General features: G+C 31.8%; 1 protein-coding gene across 1 annotated transcript; it reads left to right on the top strand.

Annotated features, from left to right (window-relative positions):
- The first annotated feature begins 7,125 nt into the window (after positions 1 to 7,125).
- LOC108340088 (senescence-specific cysteine protease SAG39) lies at positions 7,126 to 8,414 on the top strand. Its single transcript, XM_017577314.2, has 2 exons — positions 7,126 to 7,588; positions 7,732 to 8,414. Exons 1-2 carry the CDS (start codon positions 7,150 to 7,152, stop codon positions 8,319 to 8,321), a joined length of 1,029 nt encoding a protein of 342 aa, XP_017432803.1. The 5' UTR covers positions 7,126 to 7,149; the 3' UTR covers positions 8,322 to 8,414.
- Positions 8,415 to 11,437: the final 3,023 nt, after the last annotated feature.

The raw sequence follows: 11,437 nt of genomic DNA, 5'->3' as shown, positions 1-11,437 counted from the left end.
TAGACGAAGTTTTAGAAAAGATTTACAAGAAGTGGTAGAGGATAGATGAGGGGTTGGCAGTGTGACAAACACAATATGGTTGGTTATGTGGAAGAAAAGGTTTTTTAAAAAGTTGAGGTCTCAGATTTGTTTTGAGAATAATAACCAATCTACACTATTGAAAACTAGAGCATTTTAGCTTACAGGCAAGGTTTTTCATGTTAGTAAAGTTTTGGGGAGTAGGATCTTTGACAAAAAGGTGGTTGTAATAGAGAATGTGATGAGAGTAGGTTGTTCCTTTTATCTGATAAGTGAATTTTCAAGGACGAAAATTTTTCTTGTTGGGGAGAATGTAAAATGCAAGAAAATGGTATTTTTAGAAGTGGTGGTAGTCTAAAAATAGTGAGACTCGATTATTTTAATATTAAACAGTTTTATTATAAATAGTTTTATTATAAACAAGTTTCATTATTTTAAAACGTATCATCTCTCTAGAAACCACTTTTCTAGAGTTCTCTACCTTTTTTCTAAGAGTTCTATTTTCTGAGTCTCTTTGATGATCAGGAGGTACCTAATCGACCACGGCAACGAGGTCTACATTTCTATCCGATCAGTTTCTTCAATAGAGCAACTAAGTTTCGACTCCTTTTTCCTCTTCCGTTCCCAAATCTGTTTTAGAGGAATTTAATATTGTTGCATGTGTAATGATGCCTTTTTTACACGTTCTTGATGCATCTAGAGTTATAAGGACTCTGTCCATTTTCAATTTCGTGTTTCGTAGGTTCGTCTAGGTATTCCTTGCGGTTCAAGTAATCGGCGGAGCGTTTTTAGAGTTGTGCAGTTTCTTTGAGAGGTAAAGGAAGCTAGAATTCTGGCTTTAGTATGGTTATATTAATAATTTGGTATTTCTATGAATGGTTGTTGAATTTGAAGAAATTACTATGATTAGGTGTTTTATAAGTTTCTTAATTATCAGTTTAGATGGTATGATGTTGAGTGTAACTGAAGTTTTGTGATCTTGATGTGTTATATGTGAAGGTGTTTGATGAAGTTGTGTTGTTATTAGAAACTGAATTCAAAGTGGTTGTGATGAGAAATGGTTACCTATTTAGTTTTAAGTCAAAAAAGGAGAGGTTTGCATGAGTAAGTTTGAGAAATAGAGGATTTTGAGAGTGAACCATTGTTTAGGTACTGTTATGAGGTTGATTGGGACTTGTTGGATAAATATTGGGGATTGAAATCTGAGCTATAGTGAAAGTGAAGTTTATAGTTGAAGTTTAGGAATGTTTTGAAGGAAAAAGGAGGTCTTAGGTAGTGAAATGGTGAAAGAAGGATGGTAAAGTGGTTTGAGGCAGTTGGGTCTGTTATGAGATGATTTGTAACTTGTCTAAGCATTTAAATGGAGGAAATATGATGTAAGAGTGCTTAGTGGTAGATAGGTATAGTTTAGCTTTGTTTAGAACTTGTTTTTAGGGGTTTGGACTAGTGAGAATTTGAATTGTGGGTTCTGTGTTTAAATGGTCATTTTGGAGGGTGTTTGTAAGTCATTTGGGACTTGTTGGAGTCCCTAATTTGTTTGAAAATAAGCCATAATTGGTGGAATTCAATTTGGGTCTCTAAAGTGAGGTTTTGATAAATTTTAGTTTGAAATCTTGTGTTAAATGAATTTAGAATGTGTTTAGGTTGGTCTAGAAACATTTATTTAGGTATATTTGAGTCTAGAATACAATCTAAGGGTGTTAGAAGTTGGAAAATATGCATAGGATAGGTCATAAGGGGTGCAAATTCTGCATATTTGATGCTACAGAATTATGCAATCTTAGTGAATGAACTCCTCGCTGAGCAAGCAAAACACTTCTAGTTGAGCGAACTCCCCGCTGAGCGAGAGGTGAGTGAGCAAAACCCATTGTTTCTGTTTTCGCACAACGAGCTAGTGTCTGCTGAGCAAGCTGAACACTTCTAACTAAGCGAACTCCCCGCTGAGCGAGAGGTGAGTGAGCATAACACATTATTTTTGTTTTCGCACGAGTTGGTGTCGTTGAGCGAGCAGAACACTTCTAGTTGAGCGAACTCCCGTTGAGCGAGAGGCAAGTGAGTAGAACCCACTATTTATGTTTTTGCATAGCGAGCTGGTTTCCACTTAGCGAGCAGAACACTTCTTGTTGAGCAAGAGGTAAGGGAGCAAAACCCATTGTTTCTGTTTTCGCACAGCGAGTTTGGTGCGATGAGCGACCAGTCCAGAACCTGTTTTGAATATTTCTTTGTTTTATGATAACTTTAAGCTATGTTTTGACTTTGAGAATGGTGTAGAAATATCTATAGTATTCTATGATGGTGTATTCTTAAAGTTATGTATGTATTTGATGCATGAGTAAAGATGATATATGTTGTGATTCAATGTGAATGTGAAGTGGTCTCATTGGTTTCAAAGGTATGGAAGAGAGTTCCAAGGAGGAACTTCTCAATGGTGGTTTCAAGTATTGTAAGTATGAATATGGGAAGCTCAGTCTTGGAGTTCATCTTGACATTCTAATGGTGACCCATTCTCAAGTAGAGAGAGGTGAGTCATATCGTGAGAATAACAGGAGGTCCTAGTCTAGGGGCTTTACCTTGGCCTAAGGCGAGTGATAACGGACTAACCTTGTGTGGTAGCTTGGAGTAGGTCAGCTGTTTCACCACAACAAGTTCACAAACTACCATAGTTCGATATTCATACTAATCCAAATAGTCAAGTCAAAAAGTTGTCATGTATAAAGTGTTTGGTTGTTTTGGTGTGAGATATATATATCATTAAGTAAAATGTTTAATATGTTTTGATGTATTATGAAAATATTTTGTATCACTAGCTTACCCTTACTTTTCTGTTGCCTGTCTTTGTATGTTGTTTCTCTTTTGCGATTATCACCTAATGGTGTGAGCTTAGGGAGTCGTCTTTTCAGTTGTTCCAGCTAGAGGTGAGGGAGAAACAAATGAGTTGTTAGATAGATCTACAGAAGTAGATCTCTTCTTTAAAACATGTTTGTTTTACTTGGTTGTTCTTTTAGCATCTATGTGACATTCCATTGTGATAGTTTTATACTATAAAATGAGATGTTACCATTCTTATTATGAAAAAATATATTTTGAGACTTTTTTTCTTAAATATCATTTTTTTCTTAAAACAAAAATAGTTTAACCAAAATAAAAAAAATATTTTGTTTCGGTTTATATTAGAATAAATGTTAAAAGACTCTTAAAATTAAATAATTATTTTAAATAAAAAATATATGTTTTTTATTATGTTATAACCGAAGTATAAGAGGGATTTAGATTCGGTTACGTTAATAATTGATGTTATATATTTTTTATTTAAAATAATTATTTAATTTTATAGATTTTTGACATCGGCTTTTGTAAAAAAAAAGTTTATAACAAAAATATTAAATAAGTAATTTTTTTTACATTTTATTTATTTATTTTTTATTTAGTATTTTAGCTTTTTAGTTGAAATAAAATATTAAAAAGATATTTTAGTAATAAAAAGATATTATATATATATATATATATATATTTATATATATATATATATATCACATAATTATCTGTATTTTCATTTACACTTAATATTTTCTAATTTAGCACTGTGCAAGCGGACAACTGGTCTCAGTTTGATGTCCGAAAGATATTTTCTATTTATTTTCATAAGAATTTTTTCATTTAAAACAAGTGTTTTACTTGTTTTAAATATATTTTTTACTTTTATTACATTAATAATATTATGTAAAATAATATCAAATTAATTGAGATATATTTTTTTAAGTTTAATAATCTTTTCCTCTGTGTAAAAAAAAAAGAATGTTTTAATGTTGATCTTATAATTTTTTATCCATGTGTCAAATTTGAAATAAACATGATGGATCCTCACATAAGAGTTTATTTTAATTTAATCTTTATAAAATATTATTTCTTTAATTTTTATCTCTAAAATTTGAATTTACTACTTTTGGCGTCTAACATTTACTTTAAAAAGATAGATTACTTAAATGTTTTATTCAAGACAAACAAGTTGAGTATCCCATCAGAAATAAAAAGAATAAAGCTTTTTACTTTAAAAAAAATTATGTTTAAACCCTCAATTGGTCCTCATTTTTCTCTGAGAATCTCAGTTGGGTCCTCATATTTGTAACCGTCTCAATTGGATCATATTTTTTGTAAAATTGAGCCAATTTTACCATAATCGTTAAGTTGTTACAAACGGTGTTAAAATTTGTTGACGTGGTACAAGCTTAAAATGCTCACGCTTAAAATTTGTTTACGTGATTTTTTTTAGGTAAACAGTTTATACATGACACAAAATTTAATTGGAAATGGTATTCATCATCCTCCATGTCTTCAACATCCTCCACTGACTACCCGGAGCAGTAGCAACCTCAGACAGACTAGATGAAATGTCGAGCAAATCACACCTGAAAACAGAACTCGTATATCTTGATACTATTTTTCTACGAGATTTCGGAAAACTTGACGAGAAAAAACTTAAAATGACAACTTTAAATCACGAGATTTCGGAAATCCCCTGCGACGCTAACCAGCGCGAGAAAAGAGGAAAAGAAGAAGACCAACGCGTCGTTGCGCCAATGTCGTGTCTCCGCCGGTCCTCCGCAGTCTCCGCCGTACTTTCGCAACTCCGTCATCCTCGCCGCCACGAGACTTCTGCCATAGGTCGAGGCAAGGGTAATATCTAGGATTTGGGTTGGCCGCGAGAAAGAAGAACCCATAGTTGGTTGGGTTGTCTACGATAATAGAAACCAAGGTTGGGAAAGATTCTGACCAGGAATTCAATTTAGGTTTTCATCCTAATTATTCAATTAGGATTTCGAATTTAATTAATAAAGTTAATTACTAAAAGAAACCTTATGCCACTGTAACAAAAAATTTCCTTTCCCAGATCAATTAAAAAGATAGTGTATCCATGGCTACCTTAACAATAATCCTACGTTCCAATTTATTTAATCACAAATTAAAATTTCCAATTTCTTCCTGCTCTCATTTAATTCACCTTTTAGGGTATAATCTAATTATATAATCTAATTTCACCAATTTCAATGTGAAGGTGATCATTGACCACTTGAAATCCCCATTTTGGGGCTGTCCCTTAATTGGGAGATGGGGCTTTCTCGAATGCTCACCTGATTCATTTTGGAGGAGGAACTTGCTTTTGATAAGGCGTAGATACCAGTCATTGCCTTCCACCGATGCAAACAAGTTTTTCACTCACAAGATACACCTCTAGTCCTCAAGAAAGGGGAAAAATCTCTGACGCTCAAGAAAGGAGATACAAAATCTAAGCCCCTAGTAAATTATTTCTCCTAAATGTTTTTTTCTCTAGAATATTTTAAGAAATTCAACTTACCCTCTCTCAGTTCCGTAGTACCCATAAAATAATTTCTTTTTTATTTCCCAGCTACTTTCTCTCTGCAATTAGAACAGACCCAGAAAGAGAAGTGGGAAAAAGTTCCTCCTTGCAACGCGAAACAACACAAGAAAAGAGGGGAAAAAAGAAGAATGCTCACGCCGCCACGAGCCACCACGAATGCCATTTGGTTGCGCCATCGCGACCACTTTCCTTGCCTCAGATAGAAGATCAAAATGAAGAAGAAGAGAACGACCAAGGGTTGCCATGTCATAATCTCTTAAATTAAATAAAAATTCCACTTAATAAAATATTTTGACATCAGCGTATTAATTATGCAACATGTCAGCACCAACTAACGTCGTTTGTTACAATTTAACGGTTATGGAAAAATTGACTCAATTTTACAAAAAATATGATCCAATTGAGACAGTTGCAAATATGAGGACCTAACTGAAATTCTCATACAAAATTAAAGACCAACCGAGGATTTAAACCAAAAAATTACTAACCCTACGTCGACTAATCTTTGTTTTTATTTAATAGTACCGGAATACACTATTGGCGGAATAACTAAGTTAACCTATTAAGAAAATTAAATATTTAACACTTTTAGTGTAATAAAAAATAATATTTTAAATATAAAAATTACTAAAACATTTCAATTTATAAAATAAAAAATAGAAAGAAAAAAGGTATTTTAAAATTAATTGCATATTAATAAATATATTTAATATTTTCAATCGTTAAATTAAAGTTTTACACTAAAAATATTTTTCTATAAAATTAAAAATTAAAAATATCAATATTTATTATATTAAACCTTCGTAAGATACTTCAATGAAATAATGATGATTTTTAAATTGGAGAAAGTGGTTTGACACTTCGAAATAATAATATTATATTAAATTAAGTTATTTAATTAAAGGATTTTGTTAATAACTTTTTAATAATAACTTTTTGATCACAGTTACATGTTACTATGTCAAAATGTAAACAAATTGTTAAAACAATAATTTTCTTAATTAAAACAAATTAAATTATTGAATATAAAATTAATAAAATGATTTATACAGAGGAGTAGAAAAATCATCCCGTGTTAACAACTCACAATCCATTTTAACATCAATAGAAAATAACTAAGTTTTTTAATTAACTAAAAAATTAGTTAATTTTTGTTATTAATAAAATTAGTAGGATATATTACAATCCATTTTAACATCAATAATAAAATTTTATTTACATACCCAGTTTTATAATCATTTATCTAATTATTTACAAAAAATATTATTAATTTATTCAAAATATTATTATTTAATATTATATTATTATTATTATTATTATTATTATTATTATTATTATTATTATTATTATTATTATTATAAAATAGTTGTGAATTGAATGTATATAGAATAGAAAGGTATCCAACTATGTATTTTCCTGTTAATATACACTGATTGTAATGTTTTTTTCTTTTTCTATCACATTCTCTGTCTAGAAGGACTACCACGTGTGGTCGTCCCATTCTAAATCAATTGGACTGAAAAAGTGTCTCTCTTTGAAAGCAATGTGTTGAATAGCTGACTCAACAATGGTACACGTTACTGTCATATCTGAGTCCAATGTGAAAGCACAAATTGTGCTAACAACTGTTTTCTGCACTATCAGAAGCAACCCTTGAAGAGCCCTTCACCACTATAAATTACCAGCATTCGCCATTGCCTTTGCTCCAAACAAAACCATTTCAATCTAAACCCAATATTACCTCTCATTACAAAATGAGTTCATTTACCCAAAACAACCATCTTTTAGTTCTGCTCCTTGTTTTAACTGTGTGGACATGCCACGTAATGTCTCGCAGGTTGCCTCAGGCAACCTCGTCAGAGAGACATGAGAACTGGATGGCACAGTATGGTAAGGTTTACAAGGATGCTGCTGAGAAGGAAAAACGTTTCCAAATATTCAAGAACAATGTGCAGTTCATTGAATCATTCAATGCTGCTGGGGACAAATCTTTCAACCTTAGCATCAACCAATTTGCAGACCTACATAATGAAGAGTTTAAGGCATTACTAATTAATGGTCAGAAGAATGCAAATATGGTTGAGACAGTAACAGAAACATCGTTTAGGTATGACAATATAACTAAGGTTCCTGCTAGCATGGACTGGAGGACAAGAGGTGCTGTTACTCCAATCAAGGACCAAGGCAGATGTGGTACATATATATACACTATACAATACAGGACCTTTTTCATTCTGCTTATTACTAATAACTCTGTCATTCATTCTACTTTCATGCTCAACCCTTTCAAGCAATTCCTGTGATGATGTGAACTTTGGTTTTGTTTGTAAAATCAGGTAGTTGCTGGGCGTTTTCAACTGTGGCTACGATCGAGGGTCTCCACCAAATAACTACAGGTGAATTGGTGTCCCTATCAGAACAAGAACTGGTGGATTGTGTTGAAGGAATGAGTGAAGGATGTAAAGGTGGTTATATGGAGGATGCCTTTGAATTTGTTGCGAAGAAAGGGGGATTAGCAACTGAAGAATATTACCCCTACAGGGCAAACAATAAGACTTGTAAAGTCAAGAAGGAAGGTCATGGTGTTGCTGAGATTAAAGGGTATGAGAAAGTTACTGCGAACAGTGAAAAAGCACTGCTGAAAGCTGTGGCACATCAACCAGTGTCAGTCTATATTGACGGTGGAGATTCTGCTTTCCAATTCTACTCAAGTGGGATATTTACAGGAAAGTGTGGAACTCGTCTAAACCATGCTGTTGCAGTAGTTGGTTATGGGAAAGCTCGTGGTGGTGGTAAGTATTGGATAGTGAAGAATTCATGGAGCAGAAAATGGGGTGAGAAAGGGTACATAAGGATGAAGAGAGATATACGTGCCAAGGAAGGTTTATGTGGAATTGCCATGAATGCTGCTTATCCTATTGCTTGAGTACTTTAAAGTATATGCATGCATTTTGGATCTCTCTGATCTTCATCTTCTTTTCTGGTTATCTATTGTTCCTATTTAGTTGTTTGTTTTTGTTTTCTGTGTTGTCTATGTAATCGTTTAGTTTCTCCAAAATAATGAAATATAAGTTTGATAACTAGTAATATTTTACCTTCTTTTATTGTTGTTTAGTGTACTAATTTGTAAAAGTTACTGTTTACTACCAATGAGTGGTTCATGGTCTACATGTCTAATTTTTAATATTGATACTTTGAGACCATATAATAAATAAACAACTATCCCAAAAATTAATTTCATTGACACATTTTCTATTTTATTAATTTAATTGTTTGTATATTATTATATAACAATACAGTTTTCAAATAGATATTTATTTCACAAAATGTCAGATAGATTTTTTCTTAATTTTGTAAATCAAGATTTTATGTTCGAATTATGTATACATCTATAAAAATTTGTCAGAAGAGTTTGTATCATATGCCATGAAAAATAAAAAAATAGCTCTATATATATACCTTAGTTTCTTAATATGAATGGTATGTATATTTAACTCACAAGATATATGGTGGAGCAAAACGAGAAATGGTTTAAGGCTTTGTTAGAAGTTCGAAGGATTGTTTTGTAAAAGAGTGAATTATCATTTTGATGTTCGTATTATCGTGAGACACTTGATGATGATATATGTTTGAAAACTTTCTAGTGCAAGGAAAAATTGTCATACTGATAAAAAAAAAAGACATTTTTTTCCTATAAATGAGTCTTTTATCAAATACTTGTATTTTCTATTCTCAATATATTATTTGAGGAAAAGGAAGAAATGATGAATCAAATATAACGTTAGGGGTGAAAGTAAACTATAAAAGGTTTCGTGTTGTGGGAAACAAAACCTTCCGAGATTTATGTTTATTGATGAACACCAAAATAAGACATTTCAGAAAAGTTAATTATTTTGGTCTCTATTTGGTTTACTCACAACATTATTTTTAAAAAACAAGATTTTGGAACGGTGAGCACAATCAAAGATTGAAGTAGGGGTGAAGGATTTGAGTTGGGTTGGTGATTTAAGAAACAAGTTGCAACAGTGGATATGATGTATCTTAAATATGCAAAATATAGAAGCTTTGAAAGAACCAATAAATGAGGTTGGTGGCAGTAACTAATCAGAAAGACAACTTAAGATCCTCCGCGTTAAGAATCAGTTTGAATAGGATGTCTTTATTCTTTTTCAAAGTTTTCCTTTATCTTCTAGGTGCTATGTCATTTTATCCTGGCCTTGTAGTTGTGTTTAGTATACTTAGAGTCATCTTTTATTGATATATATCGTTGTATGCCTTGCCAGAAAAAAAAATCAATTTTAGTAGCCGGTTGAATAATTAGAAACCGCTTCAATGATAAGTTTGTATGAACTAAGTGGTTTGGTAAAATTGAAACATATAATTATTAAAATAAATTAAGTTGAAATTTGTTCTTATAAGGTGGAGATGTTTTTATAAGTTCTTAATGTGTAAAGTTTCTATGTCAAGAACTTCTTTCTCTTTCAGCCGTGGCATTGAGGTCTTTACCAAACATTTTGGATATTCAAATAAGTAAAATCATTACAAAAATTCATGATATTATTGATGGATATAAATTCGTCGATAAATTTATATTATCAACAAATTTAAAAAATTTTATTTATCCACAAATTTATCGATGAATTATTCTACAGATAAAATGTGTCAGAAAAAATTTGTCAGAACAAAAAGAATTTCGTCCATTATTTCACTTACCGACAGAAACATTCGTCGGTAACATCCATCATTAAAAGAAATATACATTATCGATGAAAATTTCGTTGGTAAAAAGAGCAAAAATTTTCTCTCTCTTTTTTCCCTTATCGATGGAAAAATTCGTCGGTAATTTCATCAGTAATGCATAATTCCTCTCTTTTCGCGAGATAGGGTTATTTATTCTCTGTCTCTCGCATGCTTCTTCATTTGCATGAGAAAACTTTCTTCTTCTTCTTCAAACCAACAAATTTCAGTAATCACCAACAAATTTTTTCATCCCTAAACGCACCACCACAAGAATTGTCGTCGATAACCGATTGCAACGTGTCATCGTCATTTTGCCAATCCGCGTAACGTTTCGCACTTAAGCGCAACCAAATCTGAACCGGTGTCCGCCATCACCGGTTACTTTGAAGGAGAAGACTCTATGATCTCCATCGCCATAGGACGCGTCAAACCCAGCCTTTCCTCCTTTGTGAACCACCCAAAACCAAGATATAGGGGAAGAAGGAGTGACACCTTCCCTCCTTGCATCAACAGCCACAAAAGATAAGAGAAAGGGAGAAGATTTTTACACTTTGGAAAAAGGAAGAATACATTTTGCGAGCAGGACCCAACTGTTGGGGATTTTGGTTCGAGAAAAAAAAAGGTCTGGACCATAGATTGGATTATATTAAAAGGAAGAAGAAGTAGATCGGGAGAAGAAGATAAACTAGATTGCGATATTTTACAGACAAATTTTTCCATCAGTAATTACCTACAGATTTTTCATCGGTAATTACCGACGAAACAAAAAGTTTGTCGATAAAATTTACTGACGGTAGTTTTACAAGTAAACTGTTGGTCGCTGATATAATTTGTCGATAATTTTAATTTATCGTCTAATTTTATGCATTACCGACGAATTTTGGTCGTCGGTAATATCAATTTTTATTGTAAAATATCACATGTAATAAATGAAATAAATTAATAAACACTGTATCATGTAAATAACATTCTATTTCTAATATTTTAATAACGTAGATTATATAGGTTTTAAGTATCATAAGTAATTATCACATATTATCCTTATATATTATCTTGTTTTAATATGGTAATTATGTTTAAGGAGTTGTTTTGATATGAACTCATTCAATGTAGATGAATTATTCGTGTTTTATATTGTACATTAGTCCTCCAAAGTTAGGCTGAAAGTCTTTGTTTGAAAAGAAAAATTCCATTTCACTATAGACAAAAAAAACTATTGGATTTAATGACAACACTAATTCATCGGAAACAATTAAATTTCATAACTAGTGACTATTTTTCGACAAATTATCGATGACAAAA

The sequence above is a fragment of the Vigna angularis genome, chromosome 5 (genome assembly GCF_016808095.1).
Source record: "Vigna angularis cultivar LongXiaoDou No.4 chromosome 5, ASM1680809v1, whole genome shotgun sequence".
Classification (NCBI taxonomy): domain Eukaryota; kingdom Viridiplantae; phylum Streptophyta; class Magnoliopsida; order Fabales; family Fabaceae; genus Vigna; species Vigna angularis.
The sequence above is the reverse complement of the archived record's forward strand: the minus strand, read 5'-3'. Positions and strand labels throughout refer to the sequence as shown.

Excerpts from the sequence above, each read along its gene's own strand:
- LOC108340088 (XM_017577314.2), top strand. The coding sequence starts at position 7,150 with ATGAGTTCATTTACCCAAAACAACCATCTTTTAGTTCTGCTCCTTGTT. Across the intron at positions 7,589-7,731 it reads CAAGGACCAAGGCAGATGTG|GTAGTTGCTGGGCGTTTTCA; the intron begins GTACATATATAT and ends TTGTAAAATCAG.